Source organism: Equus quagga, chromosome 5, assembly GCF_021613505.1.
Source record: "Equus quagga isolate Etosha38 chromosome 5, UCLA_HA_Equagga_1.0, whole genome shotgun sequence".
Lineage (NCBI taxonomy): Eukaryota > Metazoa > Chordata > Mammalia > Perissodactyla > Equidae > Equus > Equus quagga.
The window spans coordinates 82253578-82279054 of NC_060271.1; the positions used below are offsets into that span (position 1 = coordinate 82253578).

The window sequence follows — 25477 nt, forward strand, 5'->3', positions numbered from 1 at the left end:
GTGAGACGTCAGTAGCCCATCTGGCATTACCTGAGATAACTAAGTCCAACCTGCTAGGGCAAGGGGGCGAGTACGGCAAAGGGGAGGGACAAACTGTCGTTAATAGCTGGAGTCTGGTTGCCAGGTTAGTGTTTTGTCGGGGTGTGGGTGTGCCGCTTAGCAGAGGCGTTTTGGCTGGACCATGTCGGCCTTCGAGAAGCCTCAGATCATCACTCACATCCAGAAAGGCCTCAACTATACGGTGTTTGACTGTAAGTGGGTGCCCTGCAGCGCCAAATTTGTGACCATGGGCAACTTCGCACGGGGCACCGGCGTCATTCAGCTGTACGAGATCCAGCATGGGGACGTAAAGCTGCTTCGGGAGGTGGGTGCCGGGTCGAGACTGCCCAGTTGCGGCATCTGGGACTGCAACGTGGTGGGCGAGTGCGGGTCCTGGGGGGCGGGGGGTCGTCTCTATTCCTTTTTTTGGACAAGCCTTCGTCCGGTGTCCCCCAGAAGCACTCTTCGAGCTGCACGGGACTAGCGAAGCTGACCGCAGATTGGAGGAATAGTCCCGACGTGAAACGCTTTCGTTCGAGTCCTGAGTTCTTCTGGGCGGGCTAGTTCGTCGCGCCGTGCCCGCCCTTCCTCCAGCCGTCCCCAGCTACCCTCGCAGACGAGCGCGAGGTCTCTGGAAGTGACGTTACGACTTCGTGTCTAACTTTGAGGCTCTTCTGGGCAGTGCGCAGTTCTTTGTGGAGAGTCTGTTAATAGGCCCGTTAGTAAAATGCTTTTTCCATACAAGCAGAGCCAAAGCAGGCGCCAGAATGCGTGCTGTGTAATTGGGGGAGACAACCTAACACATTCATTCTTTAAACAAGTATCAGTTGGTTGCCTGGTACTCCCAGGCATGTGAATGACGATGTCCCCGATTTCATGGAGTTTATTTTCTAGTGGGAGAGAGAATCAGTTAAATAAGTCAACAGTGCACAAATACAAACCGAGGCGAATTCTCTAACGTAAAAGAGCGCGGTTCTGTGAGAGTAAAAACAGATTTGGGATGCGTAGAAGCTAACCAGGCCAAACTAATGGAAGAGGTTTCCAGAGGAAACAACATGTGGAAGCTCAGCGATGGGAGAGAGGTTTTCTCTGTAAGAACAAGAGTGGCAAGCAGGGACCAGTTTTTGCAAGATTTGTAGGTCATTTAAAAGATTTAAGGCTTTTTTCTAAGAAAAATGGGACGCCATTGAAGGGATTTTAGCAGGACATGGCAAGATCAGGTTTAAAAGTTTTGTAAAGATCACTAGTGAAAGAATTAGAAAATAATGATATTAGCGCTTTTATGCCTTTTTACAGTTTTAAAAATGCCTTGACTTGGGTTGCCTGGAAAAAAAAATTAGTCATTTTAAGGTGTTGAGGGTTGTAACAGACTACAGGGAAGGTTGAGAACTCCAGGGATCAAAAGCTATGTAGAGAATAGGGGTTAACCTGGTAGGTCAAGAATGAGTACAGTTTTGATGGAAAAGCTTGGAATAGAACGTGCATAGAGCCCATCCCACTTTAGATTTCTGTGAGTGCCAGTTTTCTCCTTCACTTTGTCTTCTCTAGCCAGGTACTCTACTCAGGGATTTCCACCCCCCTTTTCTTTTCCTGAGGAAGATTGGCCCTGAGCTAACATCCGTGCCCATCTTCCTCTATTTTTTTAATTTTTTAATTTTTTTTATTGGGACGCCTGCCACAGCTTGGCTTGATAGGTAGTACCTAGGTCTTCACCCAGGATCCGAACCGGCAAACTCCAGGCTGCCGAAGCAGAGCGTGCAAACTTAACTGCTGCGCCACCAGGCCAGCCCCTTAGGAATCCTAAACATGGCTTGTTCTTCTCCACCTTTCCTTATGTTCTTCACCACTTAGCCCTCGGTCACCATTGCTATTCTGAGGTCCAGTTCAGATGATCTGATTTATGAAGTCCCTTCCTGATCCCCACACGAGATAACTTTTCTTTACATTGCTTTCCTGTGGTACTTACTATCTCTACCAGACCTGCGTCGTTCTGTCCCATTTCTCTCTAATTACATTGTAAACTCTTGGAGAGTAAGGATAGTGTCTTTCTTTAGTGGAATGTAAGGAGCAGCCACTCAATAAATTACTTATTAAAAGAATGAGTGAATGTATGTCTGTGAAAGGATATAACTTGAGAAATTTAAGTATTGGTTTATTGATCATTAATAGATTGGGGTCAGGGGGGTTGAACAAATGGGGAACTTTGGAATAGGAGAAAGAAACTTAAAGGTGAAGCATTAGGAACAAATCAAAGCTTAACCAGAGAGCATCTACAGACTTGTGACTTTTTTTATAAGACTATGTGACTTGTTTACATTTCAGGAATATACTTGTTCCATAAAGTGAAATAGTGCTCTTTGTCCTTTCTAGAGATTCTGGAGGATTCTAGCAAGTTTTTTGAAAAAATAATTTTACTTTTTAACAAAAGCTATGTGTGTTCATGATAGAACATTTTAAAAATATAGATGGGAGAAAGAAGAAAATTAATATCACCCATAATCTCGACCCTAGGAGTAACCACTTTTTATATTTTCACCTGTACCTTTGGGTCTTTTTTTTTTCTTTCCTGCCTTAAAGTATCTCGTGAGACACTGTTATTTCAAGGTACTTTGCTAAAGAAGGACCACAGGTATTTGAAAGTTGAGTCCCTTCTCTTACAGAGCCTACCATCTAAAGAGAGAGGGTAAAACACGTGCAGAAACACATTTAAGAACTTGTGTTTGGCTGTGATGATGCAGTGGAAAAGAATATAGGTTAAGTACAAGTTCACTGATTCTCTTACTGTGTATCAGGATCACCTGAATGTGTATTGTTGCTGTTTGTGTGTGTATTTTTTTAAATATCCAACCCTTGGTCCCACCCCTAGAAATTCTGATACGCTGGATCTCTTGCATCTAAACTAGAGTGAGTTGGACATCAGTATGTTTTACACTTCTGCCAGGTGATTCTAATGAGTGCTGGGGTTGACTAGCACTGGGCTGGATGAATGATTTATTAAAGTGTTGGGAAACATTCTTGCTTCTATCCTTGTGGAACTACCTCAAGTCGTGCGCTCCAAAGGCCGTGCTTTTTATGTCAGATAAAAAGGAAGGAAGCAGATGGGTCTTTGCTAATGCCTTCCTTGTCTCGTTACTAAGAGGGTAGATAGGGAATGAGGGCAGGGCCTCCACATACAGTTGAGCAGTTTCTTGCACTGCACGTAGTGTCTGGCCAAGGATTCAAGTGAGGGCTGAAATCCATCTGTTTCTCTCTCATCAAGACTCACACGTGTGAGACTTCATCAGCCTGTGAAGGGCACCTTTTTTCTAGTTGGCACAGAGTACTAGGGGTGGCCTCGAAAAATGGAATCATAGTTGGGGATGTTTACACTTTAAAAATTAGTAATAAGCTAATAAAGTTCTGCTTTTTTAGCCCCTGTGCCACTGAATTCACTGCTTGTTAGCATTTGGTTGGCTAAGCCCTTTAATGTTAATTAAGTAGTGCCAGGATGTGGAGGAGGAAACACTGACAAGCTGTGCTAGACCCACCCACAGATAGAACAAAAATAGCTCTCATGGGAATTCTCCATCGTGGGCTTCTTTAGTCGTGTTAACTTATTGTAGCAAAGAATCAGCAGCTAGGTCAAATGCGACCATCACTGATGGTCATTTTCATTATCCTATAGCAAAAGGTAATAGATACTAATTTGTGGAACAAATTTCACAAAATCTTCATTTTTCTTTTCACCAGTTTGCTAGCAAGAAAAATTTTAAGTAACCACTGAATACTTTTTATCTTTACTTTCCAAAGATAAAATATGTACCAGGAGGAGGGAGGGAACCCTATTATGAACTATAAAAAATTAGCTTCATTCCAATGTCCTCTCTTAATTTAGCTACTATTAATGATTTCTAAGAATGTCCTCAGAAAGAGAAAACACCCTTGCTTTTTTGTTTTTTTTGAGGAAGATTAGCCCTGAGCTAACATCTGCTGCCAGTCCTCCTCTTTTTGCTGAGGAAGACTAGCCCTGAGGTAACATCCCTGCCCATCTCCCTCTCCTTTGTATGTGGGACGCCTCCCACGGCATGGCTTGCCAAGCGGTGCCATGTCTGCACCTGGGATGCAAACTGGCAAACCCTGGGCCACCTAAGCGGAACCTGCACACCTAACTGCTGTGCCACTGGCTTGGCCCTCACCCCTGCTTTTATAAACCCACTTGACAGCATAGCTCAGCCCTTCTGAGCAAAGTACTCTCTTTGCTGGGGTGCAGATAAGATGTTTAAACATTTGAGTTTATTTTTAATATGTTTATGTATTTTGAGTTTAATTTCATTCTTGTACAACAGACCACCAGCCTCTGTAAATCTCTGTGTTTCTTTGACATAAAGAGAAAAGGAAACATGAGGGAAACATAAATGCTGTATATTTATATCTTTAAAGATTTGAAGGAAGGTAAAAACAAAGGATGCAGATCTGAAAAGTTTCCTTCGTGCCTGTACCATTTACCTCCACAGTCTGTTTCAGCATTGGAACCTTTCTTTGGTAATTCTCATGACTCTCAAGTTTACCGAATGGGGGCTACATAATAAAGCGTGTATGTCACTGATTTACAGATAGACCTGGAGGCAGCCTAGTTTAGCAGAAAGAGCTTGGAGTCTAGCTGGTTCCAGGGACCCCGGGCAAGTCTCTCACTCCTCTGAGCCTGTTTTCTCATCAGGAAAGGGGTTTCCAAACACTCAGTGTGCAGTTGTGTCGGAATAAGGGATGGTCTAGTCTCGAAGAACATCTGGAACAGTATCTGCTATACAGATGTTCAGTATATGGATGCTCTTTTCATCATTGCATGTAAATCACTCCCGAAACTGTATGGTGTGTCACGTGGAAACATGGTGAGAAATGGGAGTGGGAGCTGCAGCAGTGGTGTCTCTCCCCCCAGCTCGAGGACTGAGAGATTAATAGATGTTCGTTTATACTCTCATTCAACAAATATTGACCACCGACCAGATGTTGAACGAATTGGACAAGGCTTCATTCTCGTGGGACTCATTCTAGAAAGGGAGGAGATAGATATTGAATGACTAAAATAATTTTGTTGATAAGTGAAATAAAAAAGATTAAACAGGGCAAGTGATAGTGATTTTGGGGTTCCACTTCAGATTAGAAGGGCAGGGAAGGCCTCTTAGAGGAAGTGACATTTAAACTGAATTGGGAGAAGGAAGACGTGATGATCTGAGGGAAGAGCAGTCCAGGCAGTGGGAACACTAAATGCAAGTGCCCTGAGGTAGACATGAGTTTGGTGTCTCTGAAGAACAAGAAAGCCGCAGGTGTGGCTGGAGTCGTAGGGAGAAGAGGAGACCTCGCAGGCGATGAGATCAGAGAGGCAGCCAAGGCCAGACTTCAAAGGGCTTCATACATTCTGTGTACCACAGGCCTTGGTGCCACTCCTGTGAGTCTGTGCCTTTAAATGTAGAGACGTTTTATTTCGTGCCATTATATTTGTAGTCAAGACCCACTTTTAGAATCTATGCAGTAACAAATGTGCAACTATGTAGTATAGGCCCTATCATGTAAAAGAGTGGTTCCTGGTTTGGTTTCTTCTAAGGGAGGAATTCTCGGATGTGTTCAGGTATCAGAACATCTGGACACTGTACTGCTCTTTTTGGAAAACTGAAATATTGGAATAGTCGGTTCCGTCTCTGCACAAGGAAGGGTCTTTCCAGTAGGAAAATCTGACTACATTATACATATTCTGATCTTTACATCACAAGAAGTAACCATACACAAAATTTTTTTGTCCTAGTTACCAGGTTTTCTTATTGGTGTTCATTTGCTAGTATTTTTTTAATAGACAAGCTAAAAAAATTATTGATGAAGACTTAAGTTTGAGGAAAACATATCCATTAACTTTGTTTTGGTGAATTCATGTTGGTACCAGAAGGTTAGTGTGTTCCAGGAGCGTGGGTTCTCTATCCAAGGGTCTAAAGGCGGAAGTTAAGTAAGGGAATAACATCGGGAGAGAAGATTGTGCCTCCCAATGTTTTATTACCAGCAGTCAAATCTCAGAAGAACTGGATACTTACTGTGGGGACTGAAAAGCAGGGGTTAGCTTTTACCTCTTCCATGGCCTGGGAGGGAGAGAGACCCCATTCAGAGGCTCCAGGTGATAGCAGTGGAGTTATGGGAAGCAGAATACCTCAGCCGGTGGAAGAGAAGGAAATGGTGGCCAGTCTTCCCAGGGCTTCTCTGAGAAGAATTTTCCCAGAGAGTTAGTTAGACCAATGTATGATGCAAGCTCCGCTGCAGCCCCTGATTCCCCGAGTCCCTGGAACCATCTTCCTGTCCATCCAGGCCCCGCTGCTTCTTGGCTGAGAGGCCTGTCTTCACCCTCTGCCTTAGACCATAGGAGCCCTTACCAGGGACTGGGAGCTGCGGGAGACTGAGGCCCATTGCGGGGAATGAGTGGGTCCCTGCTTCGTCCATTGGCATATGTCGGAAATCTGGATTAGTTTACGCACAGAAATTGTGTCCTAACACTGATTAGGTGATTAGTCATAGTGACTGATTAATTAATTACTAGTGATTAGCCATATCGCTATTAATATATTATTTCAGGTACTTTTATTGGGGAAGGGGATGGTGGGGAGGACCTAAGTGATTTGAAGTTGGAACTGTCTACTTTACTAAATTGACAAGATTTTGATCCTCCATGTTATCCCATTTTGAGATACTTTTTCATAAAATTGGAAAAATAACTGAAATAGTATCAATTTTCTGATGCAGTGAGTAAGATGACTGAATTTGTTTACTGGACAGTTCCAAGGAGGCTGTGCATGCTTTATTTTAGATCTGGCTATGTAGTGACTACTAATTTATCCAGATCACAAGCAGGGAGAAAGCTCAACAAACTTGGCGTTTCCAAAGCTGTATACCATAGGATGAGTACTTTTGAATCATGACAGAAAAGTTTAGTTACAGTTTGTGTTAAGTGAGTTTTGTTTTCTTCTTTGAAAATTGCTGTGTATACCCTATATGGAAGTGCCCAACCAAACATTGAAAGTGGTGGGGAAATTATTTTTTAAAGTGTGTGAAACAGGCCGACCGTAGTGGGAGGGATGAAGATTGGCCCAGGAACTGCAATTCACAAGGAGAGAGGCCCTAGGAACTGGGGAACTCTGCAGAGGGAAAAAAAGTTTATCCAGATATATTGTTAAGTGAAAAAAATCAAGTCAAAGGACAATGTGTTACGATCCTACTTATATTAAAACAAACCTCTGTGTGTTTGCAAATGTGTAGAAAGAGGTCTAGGATGACAGTTACTTTGGGGGAATGTCAAAGCAAGACTCACTTTTTACCCTTCAGTCTTTTGTTTGAATTTTGAACATGTATTACTTTTGGAAATGTTAAGAATAAAAAAATTTAAAGATTGTAAGAGACTAAATAAGAGGAATAGTTTTGCCCTGTTGAGGCTGACAGTAAATCAAAGGTGACATTATGGGACCAGAGTGTGGTGTGGGGCAGACATCAAGCAGTGGCCTCATCTGATTCCAGGCTGTCCAGAGTTTCCAGGGGCAAGACAAGCAGACTCTAGGAGGGAGTTCAGTGACCTGGGCGGGTGGGGTTGGGATGGGTGGGGGCAGCAGAGAAATTGGAGTCATCTGAAAGTAAAAGGTTAATGGAGGATCCACAGAAGTGTGGGAGTAGGTGAGAGTAGCATATTGAATATGCACATGTGGGAGGAGTCAGACAGAAACTGATCCATATTTGGGTTGTGAACTCCTTGAGAGCATGGCCAATCGCAGTCATTTTTGTATCTCTTCTGCATAGTTCATTGACGGGTGTTTAGTAGGAGCTCAGTGAGTTGTTGAGTGCCTGAGTTGGGTGAATCTGTAGAGCTCTAGGCTTCAGTCTCTTCATCTCTGACAGGAGGCTGTCGTACAGGATCATTTCCAAGGACTCTGTTGGTGATGTGGTCTTCTTCACATGAGCTCCATGAGCCACAGACCTTAAATAGTGCATTGCATGGGGCTGTTTTACCCATGTGATTATACACAATACTTGGTGCAATAGTCTTTTAAATTAAAGAAACCTTAAAGGATTGGCTCATCCATACTGATGGCAGTGCCTTTGGTACACACAGGGAACTGCATTCAAAGGGTCCCAGAGAGAGGAGGACATAAACATTCTCAGTTGATAGGGTTCTGCAGGGAAAACTGTAAGAGACATGTAAACATTTTTGTTCCCATAGCCATCAGGAAAGAATAATATCTTCATTATGCTCTTGTTTCTACTGAGGACCTTAAAGAAGAATACCACATTAAATGCTGAAATTTTCATATTTTCAAACCAATGGAGACTGTAGAGTTGTCAGCATTTGAATGTCTCATTGGTGAGATGAGAGGAAAGGCAAAACTCATTCTTTTTGACTTAAAAGTTACATACTTTGAAGCTATACAGAAGTGACTAAAGGGAAAGCATGATCATTTTTATCAGAAAATGTTGTAATTGGCTTTTATATTATGTGCCTTATTTAAATCGGATAATAGAGCCATAAATATCGTGGATTATAAATAGCTGCTTACATAAATAATATATCCTCTCTCCCTCCCTTCTATCAAGATTGAAAAGGCCAAACCCATTAAATGTGGAACATTTGGGGCAACATCTTTACAGCAGAGGTATTTAGCTACTGGAGATTTTGCTGGAAACCTTCATATATGGTAAGATTGTTTCATCAGTATTAAGACACGAGATCAGCAATTTCTTTGATAGTCTTGTTACCCTTCCTCTGAAAGAGAGAATTCTAATTTTAAAATGTTCCTTTCCTTGTTCAATTTTAACTGTTTATGAAAATGTGAGAATTATCTTTTAATGTATATTTCTAGATTTCATGTTCAAAATCCATTTAAAAATACTAACCTGCTTTTCTTTATATATTTCAAATAGTGTTATCAATATTTATTTCCACATGTGCTGTTTGGTGCTAGCATTTAATACCCTGTATTTATAAAGGGCTGTTCCCTTCCACCTTGAAGGATACAATATGTAAAAATGCACACGTATAACACTGACAAATTAGATATTAGTTGTTTACATTTCACTAAGATCTTTGGCATTACAGAATGGTACACTGAGTTTTTGTTTGGTTTAATTTTTTGATGTAGCACTCCCAATTCATGTAAATTTTTTTTTTTTTAATGCTGTAGCTAACATCTAAGCACAACTTTTTAGGAACATGTCTGTTGAGCAAATCAAGATAAACTTGTTTTAAATGAACAAAATCAAAATTGTGCCAAATGCTTTTAATTTTCCTGTTTTACCTAGAGTTATTTCCTCAAATTTAAGTTAGAATTGAGTGAATTGAAATTCCTCTGTGATTACTTTTCAGGAATGTTGCATAATCCTTTAAAGTGTACAGTGATGTTCTAGAGACACCATCTTCCCTACCTCTTACTTTCTAGGTGACCTTTCCTGATCCTCATTTAGAATCTGCTACTTCGTAGTCAGATTACTTTGACATATTTGTCTGTCTTAGAATCATATAAATATGTATGATATATATAATCATAAATTATATAAATCATATAAATATAAAACAGAATGAAGCTATTTTAATTTCCCCTTGCATTAACTACTTAATAATTGTTAGCATTTATTAGAATGCATCAGTGCTTATATCCTCTGTCATATAGTTTCAAAAAAATTGGGAGAGAGACCAGTCTGAATGTTATTTTGTAAAATAAATATATTTCAACACCACTAAGAATATGCAACAGATATGACTGTTGACTCTCTTCCTAATAAAGTTTCCTAATATAGTACAGATATTTCTAATTTATTTTCACTGGTGAGTCTTATAATTTCATGTTAAAGAAGGTAGTGTTTCAAAGTCTGTAAAAATAGTGAAACAGTTCTTTTAAGTAGAACTTCAGTCCTATTTAATCTCTTGATTCTTTCACAATAATGCTACAAATAAACATCATCTCTAAACTAGATTGAACTATTTCAAATTTTGATTAGCGAGATTTTACTAATAAATCTTGGTGTGGTAATAAATTTGGATTGTATGTCGTGAATAGCTTCGTTCATTAAAAAGAAAAAGTGTGGGTTGTTGAAAGCTGACTTGTTAAAGAGAAATGTGGATAGAGGCCACAAGAGAAAAGCAAAAGAAGGGGAGAAATGGAGAGAGGCAAGAAAAGGGAGGTATTAGCGTAACCTACTTGAACTTTCATCACCCAGCCGTCCAGTGTAGGCGCAAACACTGTGATAGGTACTTTCGTGTGTTCCTATCTCTTAACTAACCTAGGATTAGACGAACTTCAGCCAAACCGTAATATTTATTGTGACCAGCATGGTAATAAATTGAAAAATACAATATAACTAGATGAAAATCAGTATGAAATTCAGTGAGAAAATAATGCATTATAAAGGAAGAAATGTATACAAAGTAAACACAACTCATATTTTGTCCTGCGAAAGAGCTCAAGATCAAATACCAAGGCCTACTTTGGAAACCTTCTCAATCACTTTGGATTTACTGTCTATTTATTTATTTATTTATTTATTTATTTATTTTTTGAGGAAGATCAGCCCTGAGCTAAGAGACACTCCTCCTCTTTTTGCTGAGGAAGACTGGCCGTGAGCTAACATTCGTGCCCACCTTCCTCTACTTTATACGTGGGATGCCTACCATAGCATGGCTTGCCAAGCGGTGCCATGTCCGCACCCAGGATCCGAACCGGCGAACCCGGTGCTGTGGAGAAGCGGAACGTGCAAACTTAACCGCTGCGCCACTGGGCGGGCCCTTGATTTACTGTCTATTTAAACCAGTGATTATCAGACTGCAGTATAGTAGAGAGTCATCGGGTTTGGAGCCCCATCCCAGAGATCCTCATTCATTGTGTCTGGGGCGAGCCTGTGAACCTGCATTGTCAGCAAGCACACCTGGTAATTCATGTGCAGAGGGCCTAGATGCGTCATCTTTGAGGACCACTAAATAAAGTTGCTCTGGGGCTAGACTTCCAAATTGAATGATGACAGTTCTCATTGAGGGCTTGAAAGAAGCTAAAGTGGAGAGAAAAATTGGGAAGTAAATGTATAAATTACCTTAATAGCAAAACCCTTATTTTTAAACAAAAATCTACAAGTGGTCTGCATTCTTAAGTTTTAGTAGTGTGCTAAACATTTGGGATGGTAGTGTAAGTAAGAAGCTGTGTTCCGTTGTGTAGGAATTTGGAAGCTCCGGAGACCCCAGTATATTCTGTAAAGGGCCATAAGGAAATTATAAATACTATAGACGGTGTAGGTGGGCTCGGAATCGGGGAAGGAGCACCTGAAATTGTGACTGGCAGCCGAGACGGTAAGTCAGAATATTCTATATATTCTAAATTTTTTTTTTTTAAGATAAATCTCTATGCAACAGTATGTTCTCTCTGTGTGGAAGTCTTCCTTGGTAGCCTTGAGCCCCTAAATCTATCGTTCTACTTTTTTAAGGTAGGGCAAGTTTGAGTGTGTACCCCTCAGTTGTTTCAGACTTTGGGGGAATTTTGAAATAGAGGGCTAGCATTTACTATTTTAGTGTGAGCTAATTCAACTGCTAGCATGTATAGTTTCCTATGAACCTTGAAGGATTTAAAATTTCTTTACAGGTTTTTTAGGCAGCTGACGATATAATGTGGGTGGCAGCCTTTCATTTTCCTTTTTTAAAAAGCAGAATTAGTACTTGTGAAAATTGTCATATCGACAGCTGGTTGAACACTGGCGTTGTGTGTTGCTTCCGCTGAGCGCTGTAGAAAGCGCCGAGGACAGCAGCTCTGCTTTTCCGCCCTGCGGGGACGAACAGGGGACAGGTCCTTTGATGTCCAAAGCTATTCTGAATGACTAGTGGAGTCAGAATTTTTGTTACTTTACGAGGGGTACATAAAAGATTTGGTACCTTTGTTGGCTTGGCCAGTTTTTAGTGGCTGCTCAAGACCATGAGGAAATTGTTCTAAAGGAAAAGTGAAATGAAATTTTCTAATAGTTACTCAAGAGCAGCTGTGTTTTAGAAATCAGATCTTTTTTGCGATCGCATAAACAATATGGAATATAGAAGGAAAAATAATATTCAGTCTACCACACTAGCATAACTATTGTTTGTTTTCCTTTCCAGTCTTATGTACAATTTTGTATAGTTATGAGTGTGCGTATGATTTTGTAGCTTACTTTTGTTTATTTAATGTTTTGTCATATATAAATGTTGCTGTTTCCATATAGTTTTGATAATTATCATTTTAATGACTATATAATATTCTATCCTATGGATATGTCACACTGTCCTTAACCATACCCCTGTTAATAATTGTTTAATTTGACTTAAATTTTTCGTTTATTGTTTGGGGAATGAAGAAATGAGTATCATCATGTAATATTTGGAATAAATGTATGTTACAATTTTTAAAATTTATTGTCAAACTTTCCAGAGTACCTATTACCTTATCAGCTACAATAGATAAGGTAGATTTCCAGTCTACCCTCCTACCATTGATTTTCTTTTTTCACCTAATTTTATAGTTAAAAATGGCACTCCATTCCACCTGTGTTAATGTCTTTCTGTATTTGTTTACTAGTATATTTTGCTTTGTGAATTGTCTGTATTCTTTGCTCAGTGAATTATTACAAACTTAATATGAATCATCAATTTGTATGAACCCTGTAGAGTAATGCAATCACCTCTTGTCACATTTGTGGGAAATTTTTTTTCTCCTTAAAGCAGCCTTTTTAATGACCAAATTTATCCTTGGCGATAAATCTAGTGGGATAGCTCCCTTTTCCTGAGTTTATTATCCCTTTTAAGAATTTGTTTGCCTTTTCCTATTCTTTCTCAAGTCCTTGCCTTTTAGCTGTTTTGTTACATGCATTTGTATTTCTCATTGCCAACGCCATTTAGTTAGTATTCTTGTAATTTGCATTACAATGAGGGAATTGAAATTAAATTGAGAAGAATTATTTGTTAATTTTATTTAATATTTCCCTCTTCACTATTGCCACAGGGAAATTAAGCTTAATTGTGTATGAACTAGTATTCTAAAACCTCATCTAAGAAATCATAGATGTAAAAATTAGTTTATTCATCTGTATAATAAAAATGCCAATGATTACATGAGTAGTAAGGAAAAAAAATGACGCTAGTATTATTGTAAATAAATAATATATTAGTTTGAGGCTCAAAGAAAATAAGGCATGATTTGAATTACATACTATTGTGTTTGCTTTGTCCATCATACGTTGTTGATAACTTAGGAACAGTTATTGGCTTTTCTGGCTATCTATTAATTTGGAAATTGAGTCAGACAGTAATGTAGGGGTTATATCTCTGATATTAAATACAACTTGCCGAATAGAAGTCAGAAAAATGTGAATATTTTTCAGATGTTATAACATCTGTAATATCGCCACGTACACAGGAAGCCACAGGGAGAGAATGCAGAAAAGAAATGTCGTCAGTCACTATTGAATTTTCCCAACTCACTTTTATTCACGGCAGGAACTGTGAAGGTGTGGGACCCAAGGCAAAAAGATGATCCTGTTGCTAATATGGAACCTGTACAAGGAGAAAACAAGAGAGACTGTTGGACTGTGGCATTTGGTAAATTGTTGAAGAACTCTTGCATTTGAAGTATCGGTAAAAAAGCGCAGTGCTTCAGGAAAGATCTGATAGGGGCCGGCTCTGTGACTGAGTGGTTAAGTTCGCGCGCTCCGCTATGGCGGCCCACGGTTTCTCTGGTTCGGATCCTGGGTGTGGACATGGCACCACTCATCAGGACACCCTGAGGCGGCGTCCCACATGCCACAACTAGAAGGACTCACAACTGAAATATACAATTATATGCTGGGGGGATTTGGGGAGAAAAAGCAGAAAGAAAGAAAGAAAAAAAAGAAGATTGGCAACAGTTGTTAGCTCAGCTGCCGATCTTTAAAAAAAAAAAAGAAAGATCTGATAGTCTCTTTATTGTCTGTTTAGTGGATTATTCTGACAGTTTACTGGAGCAAATAGACATAGTGGTTAATATCAGCCTCTGGGGCCTGGTTTGAATCCTCACTGTGCTACTTAGTGGCTGTTTGACCTGGCGCAAGTTACCAAGCTTCTCTGTTCCTTGACTGCTTCATTTATAAAGTGGAACTAACAATAGAATTTACCTAATAGTGTTGTTATGAGGATTAAATGAGTTAATACATGTGAAATGCTTAGAATTGTGCTTAGATTCTAAGTGCTCAAAAATAGTCGTTATTATTATATACTTCTGTTTAACTAGATAATATTGACCTAGTTTGGAATCAGTTGCTGATGGAGCTAAACAGAACCTCAAATGCAAATGGTAACCTGACACATCTTACATTATACTCTACACAGAGTATGTTTATTTTCTAGAAAAAAGTTATGCCATTACAAAATTATTTCTTATAAATTCAATAGCTGTGTCCCTCTACTAATATACTTAAAGTAAATATTGATTTATTTTTTATTTATTTATTTTTTTTGCTGAGGAAGATTAGCGCTAAGCTAACATCTGTGCCAGTCTTCCTCTATTTTATATGTGGGTCGCTGCCACAGGGTGGCTGATGAGTGGTTTAGGTTCATGCCTGGGATCTGAAACCATGAACCCAGGCCACTGAAGCAGAGTGTGCCAAACTTAACCACTACCTGTGGGCCGGCCCCTGAATATTGATTTTGTAGGACTAACCAACGTTTGTTCTTATATCTCTTGCTGAACACCAAAATTAAAATAATTTTTGCTAGTGAAGGATATGGACTATGTTTAGTTTAAACCTTTATTTTCTTAGTATAATCCTGTGTAGATAACAGACATTAAAATTGGGGTTTGACAATATATGTGAACTGTTTAACTTTTTATGTTGTTTTAAAATTGGATTGTTATGTAATCAGAGGAAAGTTTTAGATTTCCAATTTTAAAAATAAATTATTGCATGGGAATTACAATGTATGTGTATGTTATGAGCAATATATATAAACTTAAGACATGGATGCTTTGAGGAGAAATTTGAGGATTAGTATTTAGAATCATCATCTAAAAATTGATATAGAAATTAAAAAGTAATTATCTGGGGTCCATCAAAGCATTTTTATCACTGGTCTAAGGGACATAAACACAATTTTAAATATAGACATTAAGTTTAAAAAAGAAAACATTTCTCCACTGATGTGACAATTTTTTCTGAATGGCAAGTATGTGCAAGGTACTGTGAGTGTACAAAGGTGAAACAGACTCATATATTCTAGCCTCAAGAGGCTTACAGTTTAATAAAGAGGGCATGATAGCTACATTAATTATCGTACAGAGAAGGAGTGATGAAAGGTCGTGAGAGACATAGGTGAATGCAGGAGGAATCCCCAGGGAAAGGTGGCTGGGGAGGAAGAACATTTTGATCTCAGACCAAGGATATACAGCATTTGAACCAGTGAAATTGGGAGGAAATTTCAAGCATAAGGAATAGCTTCAGAAGTGCCCAGGAAAGTATGTAGAAGGAAATGGTGGTAAGAATAGCCTTAAAGATGGCTCAGGGCCACCACTGGAGGTGTTCAGATGCTGCGGAGCTAGTGGTCAACCTCTGAAGGTTTTTACAAGAATGAGATGTGATCACAGCTTTAGGAGGATTAACCTGGCGTGCAGTGGGGAGAGATGAGAGGCAGAGGGAATACGAGTTCCGAAACTCTTCCTAATATTCCAGGAAAGACATAGGTTGGAAGCAATGAGAATGGAGCAGAGGGGATTGATTCGGAAGATAGGATTGTGGCAAAATAAATTGGATTTGGCAGTTTTTTGGAGATGAGGAACAAGGGGAAGGATTGTGTCCCAGGAGACTGAATTTTGAGGCTGCTTGTCGGGTGAATGATGGTACTGATTGAAAATGTTCCATGGGGGTGTGACAGTTTGTGAAGGAAGACGGTGAGGTCAGTCTTGGCCATCTTGAGTTTAAGATGCTCTTGTATCATCTAGGTGGAACCCACAGTGGAAATGCAGGGCCGGAGTTTGTGAGAAAGAGGAAGCTGGAGGCAGCAGAGAACAAAGGCATTGGGATAAGATGCCCAGATAGCTGAGTGCACTCACAGGGGCCTCCACCTTCCACGGCAAGAGGTAGTCCAGAAAACGTTCCTGGATCTGAGCACGATGGATTTAACTATGGATTGTAAACTTCTGGTGTGATCATCCAGCTAAAATATAGATCATCCAACTAAAAATATATCACAGCATGCTATGACTTATTTCAGATTTCCTGGCAAAGACGAGATAACACCAGAACAACATTTTGCAAAATCGATAGGTTTAAAGTAGTTTCTGTTTGTATTCAAATATAGTTACTGCCAAAGAAAGCCATAGAAGCATAGCTGTTTTCTACCAAACCTGCTATGTTAGAGCTGTCCTTGGCCTGTTACTCTTTGCAGATGGAGTGTCAAGAGAACCTCTGCTTTCAACTTAGAATCCGGTAAACACTTTCATGTAACTCTTCTGTATAGACTCTCAGTGAGTGAGCTTTTTTTTGTACTACAGTATTAGTTATCAAATTCATAACCTTGAGGTCAGCATTGGTTAAATGAGATTCTACCCACTGGGATTTTTTTTATCTGATGTGGTATAAGTTGCGTGTGTAGTTTCATAAGATTTTTTAACAACCGTCAAGTTAGGATTTATAAAGATCTGAAATATTGTTTCTTGATTTCTAGGCAATGCTTACAATCAAGAGGAACGTGTTGTTTGTGCTGGCTATGACAACGGAGATATCAAACTGTTTGATCTCAGAAATATGTCATTGCGGTGGGAGACAAACATAAAAAATGGGGTAATGTACATTCAGATGCTGCGTAGTTTCTCTGAGCATGTTTTCATCCGCCTCTGAACTACCGCAAAAGGAAATCGCCTCTAATGATTCCTCTCAGTACCATCCCTCCCCCAACGGTTCTTACCTCCTGGGGCTGTGGAGTCCTTTGAGAATCTAATGAAAATCATAGATCTTGTCTTCAAAAAGTGAACACGCGCCCAGATGTGGCATGACAGTGCCGAGTGAGTCACCAGCCCCTGCGGCCCATCCATGGACCCCTGTGGGCCATGCAGGACAATATCAAAATGAGCTAGGAAGAGGCCTTTTGTGTGCTGATGTGAGAAAGCCTGAGGTGCTCAGAGGCTCTCCAAGTACTTTCAGGGTTTTGGTTCCTGAGTTGTACACCTTTAGTGAAGAATGTGGTTGTCGTCCCCCCCGCCCCCGTTCTCTAACTCAGCCTTGACTTAACTGTATAAAATAGTTACAAAATAACTGTAAAAAATTAAATTATGGCTTTCCAAATGCTTCCCCTGGACAGGACAACTCAGGATGGTTTTGTTGACCTTATTAACCAAGAAGAAATTTTTTTACCTTCAAAGGTATTTCATGTATTGAATCAAAAGATAGAATGTTTGTTTAAAATGCTTTCACATGAGCCCAGGTTGTTTCACTTAGTTTGTAAGAACCTCCTCAATAGTAATCATTAGACCATCAGTAATAAATATTCTCTGTTTTCAGGTATGTAGCTTGGAGTTTGACAGAAAAGACATAAGTATGAATAAATTAGTAGCTACGTCCCTGGAAGGAAAGTTTCATGTTTTTGACATGAGAACACAGCATCCAACCAAAGGTTTTGCCTCTGTTTCGGAAAAGGTAAATGGGATGGAAATGTCTTTCTATGAAGAAGAATGTTCATAGCTTGTTTGAGACTAATAAATAGAATTAGTCACAGGTTCCTTCCAGGTCTTTATATGAAGGGAGCTATTTTTAATATGTTCTTGTGGGATCTTGACAAGTTTTTCTGTGCAAAGAGTACTTTCCCAAAGTTTAGCAATTTTAGACTTCTTAATTATAATACAAGCCTCACTTGGCTAGGAATCTTCTTTTGTAATTTAGGAGCAACACAAGAACACTAACTGACGTTAGGAATTTGATCAACAAGACCTAGCCTGGTCTTTTCTAATAAATATATAATATATGATATTAGTATTATCACTGAGGCCCAGGTTTGTTTCCCATTTAGGGAACCACACCACCCATCTGTCAGTTGTCATACTGTGGCGACTGCATGTTGCTGTGATGCTGAAAGCTATGCCACTGATGTTTCAGATACCAGCAGGGTACCCATGGTGGACAGGTTTCAGCAGAGCTTCTAGACTAGAACAGACTAGGAAGAAGGACTTGAGTGGCGCCAGAAGGTGAGAAGATGGCGTAGAAAGACTGGGCAGGTTCCACTCTGCTGTACATGGGGTCACTAGGAGTCCGAATAGACTCATTGGCACTAGCAACAAAATGAAGGAAACATATGGTATTACAACATTAGAAAAATAGATGAAGAAAGCAGGGCAAAGGGAAGATACTGGTAAAAAGAAAAAAAAAAGATGACTGGAATAAGGGGATTGCATAAAATTCCTGTTGTAAGATCCTGTCATTTACAAAAGGTGGGTTGGAAATGTGACTCTGAGCTTCCTTGAGTATGAAAATAAAGATCTGTTATAGATGAGTAGTTTCTGTAGGATTAAAATATATAAATTGCTCGGGAAATAAAAATTTACTCCCTTGCTCCCTCTCCCTCCACTGTAGGTCAGTAGTACTTCTCAAACCTTCCGATTTTGTCTTATTTTATTATTACAATAATTATTGTATCTAATTTATTGTCACTGCCTAGTGAAGTAAACTCTTAACGAGGTAGTTGTAAATTGTAATATTGTCTTGCCTGTGTCATTTTGGGATATATTGAGTATCTGTCAACAACATGAAGCACTTTACTACATTGTTCCATATACAATTGCAATGCATTTCTCATTGTCTGAAAATAATAGTGTCATCTTCAGAAATTTTTATGTTTAATTAATCCAGTAATTGCTAAGTCTGTCAAACAAATGACTCTGGTGTATTTTAAAAGGTCATCTCCCCTCTTGCTTTTTATATTTTTATCAACTTCCAGAAGAAAAAGAGAAAATTAAAGTACAAAACAAATTAAAATACATCGTGACATCTTGAACCTAATCACTTGAGGGCCCTCACACACTTAAAGGGTGTGTTTTGAGATAGGTGTTTTTATCTGCTAATGGTGATTCTCATAAAAGATTATTAAAATCAAATGTCATGACTCATCCGTCACTGAAATGTGAATGTGGCTTAGGTGGGGTTAGCCAGTCTCACTGCTTCTATACAGCTCAGTCTTTCTCCTCCTTCCCTCCCTCCCTCCATCTCTCTCACTTTCCCTCTCTCTCCTGGAGTTCCCCACAGTGAATACAGTACTATTAGGATTGATTTACTGGCTGTTGTTAAGGTGCTAACAAGGTGCTCACCTTCCTCCAGCTGCTATTTTTATCTTTTAGTTTAATGTGACTGATAAAGGCCTTGGTTTATTGTGACCCTAAACACTGCCGCTAAGTCCTCATGGTCCTTATTTTGAAGACTAGACAAGTCAAATGGTGTACACTGAAAATGAGGCTTTTGGAGCTTTAAGTTAAAATTCATTCTCTATGTGGGAACCCTCGGTACTTTCCACTCAGTTTTACTGTGAACCTAAAACTGCTCTAAAAAAGTCTATTTTAAAGAAGACTCAATGTATCCTTTTTTTCCCCTAGGAAGAAGTGTGTGTTTTTGTATTTTGAGCTTTTTTTTTTCCTCCTCAGAGTGTGTTAGAGATATTTAAATGTATAAAGTCTATTTGCATAATTTATATGGCACTATAAACTTAAATGGACTTTTAATCTTATAACATCTTTTGTTTTTAATCCAGTAGAACTTCGTTTCGTAAAGCAATAAAGAAAAATACTGCTTTTCCTGATTTCTGATGGGCTCCTGTAAATCTCTATGGCCATAATAAAGAAAAGTGCCAGAAAATATTTTAATTGCTTTTATAAATTGGTTGAAATTATAGAAGTGAAAATTCTTTATTTACAGATTTCTCTTCTAGGGCCGTCTTTATTTATCATAACAACTTACAAACCAGTCGTATGCCTCTCCTCCTGTTTAGGCTCATAAATCTACCGTGTGGCAGGTCCGACACCTGCCACAGAACAGAGAGCTCTTCCTGACAGCTGGCGGCGCTGGCGGCCTCCACCTCTGGAAGTAGTAAGTCTGCACCAGTGCACGCTGCTCTTTTTTAAGTTAGTTGTGGGCGTCAAGTAGGATAAGATTGAACTTTTTGGTCTGTTTTTCCTCATTTTGACTTACTTCATTTTGATAGGATCTTAAATTTCATGGTATTACTTAAGTATTATCTTCTAAGCATTTTTTTACTAGTGTACTTATTTCACACTTAGTAAATATTGACCTTCTTTTGACACACTAAATATGTTTCTTATTTTAGTTGGGTCTTCCATGTATTGGAGTAGCTCGGATCTTTTCATAGATCTGAAATCATGGTTTTTGCTAGTTTTTTTTAAAAAAATCGGGAAACTGACCAAAGGCTTTTGTGAAATGTTATCTGTTCATTAGAACACTAATTCTAGAAGATAGGAAAGGGTCGGAATTCTTAGTTTTAGATTTGGATAATTCACCGGCCCAAGTTCAACTGACAGCATTGTGATAGAAACCAACGCAGAGCCCGAGGCCCTGGGGCTCCCTGAGTTGGCTTTCTGCATGCCATTGGCAGGAGAGTTAGAGTGAGAGCCGTGCACTGGGCCCTGTGCTCTGAATTCCAAGGGCCCTGCGGCAGCAGGTACTAGGTCAGCTGCTCGTTTAAAATGCCTGATAAAAACTAGGAGTTAATGGTAATTCTTTCGCTAAACGTCACTCAGAGAAAAGAAAAGAAAAAAAAAATACAAGTCTACAAATGAAAGATATTTCCAAAATAAAGTTTGAAAAAAAGAAATAGAAGAAAAATACCATCTTCAGTATGTCTGGGACTTTCACTTTTACAAACAACTTTTCTATGTATTAGCTCCTTTTAGAAGCTGAAAGAGGTTCTGGAAAACAGGACCACAACTGGAAAGTGCTTGTTCAAGTATCTAGGGATAAAGCTGACAACAAACCGAGAGCGGATGCGCTAGATGAAAATTACAGTTTCTGTGAGTTAGAAGCAGAGGAAAAGCCTTCAGGCTTCTGGGAGAATGCCTAGTAGATAGATCGTTTGGAAGTTTCCCTTTTCCTAGCACCTTTGCCCATTGTCCTTCCCTGATTCTTCCACCCCAGGCTCCCCTCCACTCGAGGCTCTGCAGCCCCCTTAAGCCCTGCAGCAGCACGTCACCATTGTGTTGGTGACCACTCTTGAGGGTGTGTCCTTGAAGCACTAGTCCCAGTTTTCTACGTGATCCACAAAGAGAGTTGTAGCCCACGTGACATGCAAACATGTTGGCGGGTAGAATTTTTGACTATAGTGGATTTAGCCGATATCAGTAAAGTTGAGTCTGTACGTATTTAGAAATTGGAAGTTTATCTCTATGTGAACTTTAATCCTTACCATCACAGATTTCTGGTCTAATCTTCAAATTGGTCTAGAGCTTTGCTGGAGAACTGGTTTAAGTAAAATGATATTTAGCTTTATTTCCATTTGCAGTCTCCCTTGGTAGTCATGCAATTAAATTATAACATTCATTGAGCACCTAAGCCAAGAGTTGCTAGAGGAACTCATCTGATTATTCAGAAATTGTGTATTGCATGAACACATGATAAGGATTTTTTTTGCATATTTGAAACACACATATACACTCTTAAAACTTTAATAGACAATATGGAAGGTTTAAAAAAAAGGTTATCTTTTAAATAGTAAACCTTTTTGGTTGGAGACTAGTGTTGAGGTTTTTATTTGGAAATAGGAGATAGATTTTGAAAAGATGCTTAAATAACTATCTTTTGCCAAGAGACATGAAAAAAATTCTGTAAACTATTTATTCATCTGAATGTTTTATTCCTTTTAATCAAAAGAAGCTGTGGGATCTGAGAGAAGGAACGAGTAGTAGGTTATCTGCATTTCACTTCTTCTGTTTCTGCTCTGCTTCTGCGTTGCTTTGTGCCTCTTGCACTCCTGGCCCTTCTTAGCGCTTAGGAGCTGAAGCTGGTACCATGGTTGATGTCTGAGAGGCCTTCCGAGGGGGAGCCCCCTGTATTTCACTAGGAACACGTCTCCGCGGGGGCAAGGGTGTTTCTTTTCTCTCTCTCCAGTCTAGACCCAATAGTATTTATGAGTTGTTAACCTTCACCTCTTCTTACTTTATAAATTTACGTTTTCAGCTGAAAGACAATCAAATGGGGGGCCAGCCCAGTGACCGAGTGGTTAAGTTTGCGCACTCCGCTGCAGGCGGCCCAGTGTTTCGTCAATTCGAATCCTGGGCACGGACATGGCACCGCTCATGGAGTCACACTGAGGCGGCATCCCACATAGCACAACTAGAAGGACCCACAGCTGGGAATACGCAACTCTGTGCCAGGGAGCTTTGGGGAGAAAAAGGAAAAAAATAAAATCTTTGAAAAAAAAAGAAAGAAAGACAATCAAATGTTCTCAGAATTGTTTTATTCTTTTTTGAAGCAACATTATCTAGGTCTAAAATCTCCTCCCAGCGGTGCCTTCCTATAGAAATAGTACCTGAAAGGTCCTTAGGCTTGGATCTACGTAATGGAGCTCTGGGCTTAGAATCCAGCGTCTGTTCTCCATTTTGGAAGTGCTGAGACGAAGTTCTATGGTGTGACTTGCAGCTTTTGCCTCTGCACCTGCTGTTTGCCTGCGGCATCTGGCAATCTGAACCTAGAGGAGAACTGCAAACAAAGACTATCGAGAGCACCAAGTAAATTTATTAAGGAATGCTAGATCAACATAGAACTTTCATATTAAAAGAGAAAATACAAACTCATGCTGAACAGAAATGATGTTTAAAAGTTTTTAATAGAATCAACCCTTTTTTATGAGATTTTTTGGGTATGAGGTTGAAATAGTGTCTCTTTATTTGCATACAACTCAACATTAGAAAGATTCTTTAAGCGTTTCTCAGTACCAGTAGTCAACTGAGAAATAAAAATAGAGTTACTGGAGTACATGTTTAAAAATACTGTGGAGAATGCTAAGATTTACCTCCTCTCCCCACTTTGATCTTGTTTTCAGCGAATACCCTATCCAGCGGTCAAAGAAAGATTCCGAGGGAGTGGAGATGGGGGTCGCGGGCTCGGTCAGCCTCCTGCAGAACGTGACGTTGTCTACTCAGCCCGTTTCCAGTTTGGACTGGAGTCCAGATAAAAGGGGTCTCTGCATCTGTAGTTCATTTGATCAAATGGTAAGAGTACTGATTGTTACAAAACTCCATAAAATTTGATCTGAAGATTTGGGACTTGCAACCTTCCAGAGGAGCACTCATGGGACTTAGAGTGTGCTCTGGGATCCTCTGAGCCTCAGTGAACGAAGCTGGATTTGGCTGATGAAAAAAGGACCCAGAGGCAAACCTCCAGCTGGCCTGTCTGTGGCTGTGATACGCTGAGCGGGGTGTCCGGGCGACGTGGCTGGACGCTGGTTTGCTCCTGCGTGTGGGGCCACCACTGTCTCTGGCTCCCGCTCTGTTCTTTTCCTGGCCACTTCTAATAAAAAGTTGATACTTGCCTATATTTAAACATATTTTAAGTTTATTCGGCATCCCCAGAGTTCCATTTTTATCATAACACTTGTGTTGCGTTTTAGGGTTTACACTGTTGTGGTAGGATCACTTAATTTGGTTTAAAATAGTTTGCTTTGATGAAACTACTATGAATTAACCTTCATAAATACACTCTAAGAGATTTCAGTGTCAGTTTCTATACAGAATATTACTTTATAAAATACCCAAATGACTCAGACTAGATTTGAGTAACTGTTTTCAGCAGTGTAACTCACAAAATGAAATACAGACCTCTTTTTTACTTAAAAAACAGGAGTTGATTTAGTGAGACTTTTGGTTGTTGACAGGGGTTAGTGATGTTGAGATGTACAAGATGGTGGGGGTTTTGTAGCCTTGTTTTTTGTCAAACTTTTTAATATATTTTATGAATAAATTTCTGGTTTTGAATTCTATAAACGTTTTGATTCTTTTAACTTAGCAGTAGTAATAAAGCCAACGTCATTACATCTTCTGCTTTATAAATGCTTAAGAAGTACTTGTGACATCACTTTGTTTCTTGAGTGCTCACATGGCTTTAGCTCAGCTCAGAGGCGTGCGCTTTGTCGCAGTTTCCTTAAGCTTCCCCTGCCCTCCGTTCAGGACACAGAGCCACCTAAAGCGTTCATAATCCGTAAAATTCGCGTGATGTCAGGGGTCTTGGAAAGCCACTTATCTGGAGTCTTAAAGTCAGAAAATTAACTTTTTAAAAAATCTCCGAAGTGTTTTCTAGAACAATGCTATGGACGTAATTATGAAAGTAAAAGTTAAATTGAACTTAAAAAAAAACTCTATCCTTGCTGGGTTTTGTTGTGTTTGTTTTTTTCAATTTTCAGGGAAAAAAGGAAAGATTTGTGAAATTCTTAGAACACTTGTATTTGGTGGGATAATTAGAAAGATTTAAGTTAAGAACAATAAATACTTGTATTTCATGCAGTCTAAGATGGCATGGATTGTAAGATTGTCTTCTGGCTCTGAGAGGGGAAAAGGCTGCCGCTGAGGCTGATAGAATGCTTTCCTATCACTTAGCGTGTCTTTACTATTCATTGAGTGTTCTTTTAAACTTATTTAGGTATAGGTGTTTCCTCAGAGTTCTTCCTCTTCAGAGTTTCAGCCTCCTGAAGCACTTTTTTAACTGAGTCATCAGTGTTCATATTTTCTTTGCAGTGTTATTCTTTGTTCCATAAAAAGTGTTGGTGATGCAGCATTTCTTTAAAACATGCTTCTCTATTGTCCTCAGGGTTTTCTTTCAGTTAACTGGCACCTATTCCAGGTTTTGGTGTACACGTGCTGGTCGTGATGGCCGCCATGACGGCTGCCTGGCTTACCGCGATTGTTTGGGTCGTCTGCTGCTGTCGTAGAACAAACCACTGCAAGACTTAGTATCTTCCAACAGGAACGGTCATTTGCTTTGCTTATGAATCTGCGATGTGGGCAGGGCTCAGCAGGGAAGGTTCATCTGTGCCCCATGCAGCATCACTTGGCAGCCCTGCTTGGGGCTGGAGGGTCTGCCTCCAAGATGGCACTCACATGGCTCGTAAGCTGATGCTGGCTGTCAGCTGGGACCCCAGCTGAGCTTGAGAACCAGGGGCCTCTCCACAAGGCGTGGGCTTCCTCAGAGCATGGTGGCTAGGTTCCAAGATGAGCATCCCAAAGAGAAGGCCAGGTAGAAGCAATATCATTTTTCAATGGCCTAGCTTCATAACTTGCTGAGCGTCACTTTTGCCACACTCTATTATTTGAGGCAGTCAACGCCCCCCTGCCCCCGCCCAGTTCAAGGGAAGGGAACATGAATTCCACTTTTTGTTGGGGGCTTGGCTAGGTTCTGGAGAAAACGTGAGACTTGAAATACT

At 39.8% G+C, this 25477-nt stretch overlaps 1 protein-coding gene across 1 annotated transcript; it reads left to right on the forward strand.

The window, feature by feature from the left end:
- The first annotated feature begins 112 nt into the window (after positions 1-112).
- On the forward strand, positions 113-24040 carry DNAAF10 (dynein axonemal assembly factor 10). Its single transcript, XM_046663088.1, has 8 exons — positions 113-364; positions 8635-8735; positions 11244-11374; positions 13541-13642; positions 16739-16854; positions 17572-17706; positions 20042-20139; positions 23105-24040. Exons 1-8 carry the CDS (start codon positions 182-184, stop codon positions 23310-23312), a joined length of 1074 nt encoding a protein of 357 aa, XP_046519044.1. The 5' UTR covers positions 113-181; the 3' UTR covers positions 23313-24040.
- Positions 24041-25477: the final 1437 nt, after the last annotated feature.

What these genes read in the sequence shown, in the direction of transcription:
- DNAAF10 (XM_046663088.1), top strand. Translation starts at nt 182, where the DNA reads ATGTCGGCCTTCGAGAAGCCTCAGATCATCACTCACATCCAGAAAGGC. An exon ending in ACGTAAAGCTGCTTCGGGAG is followed by an intron (nt 365 to 8,634) that starts GTGGGTGCCGGG and finishes CCTTCTATCAAG; the next exon opens with ATTGAAAAGGCCAAACCCAT. An exon ending in AGACAAACATAAAAAATGGG is followed by an intron (nt 16,855 to 17,571) that starts GTAATGTACATT and finishes CTCTGTTTTCAG; the next exon opens with GTATGTAGCTTGGAGTTTGA.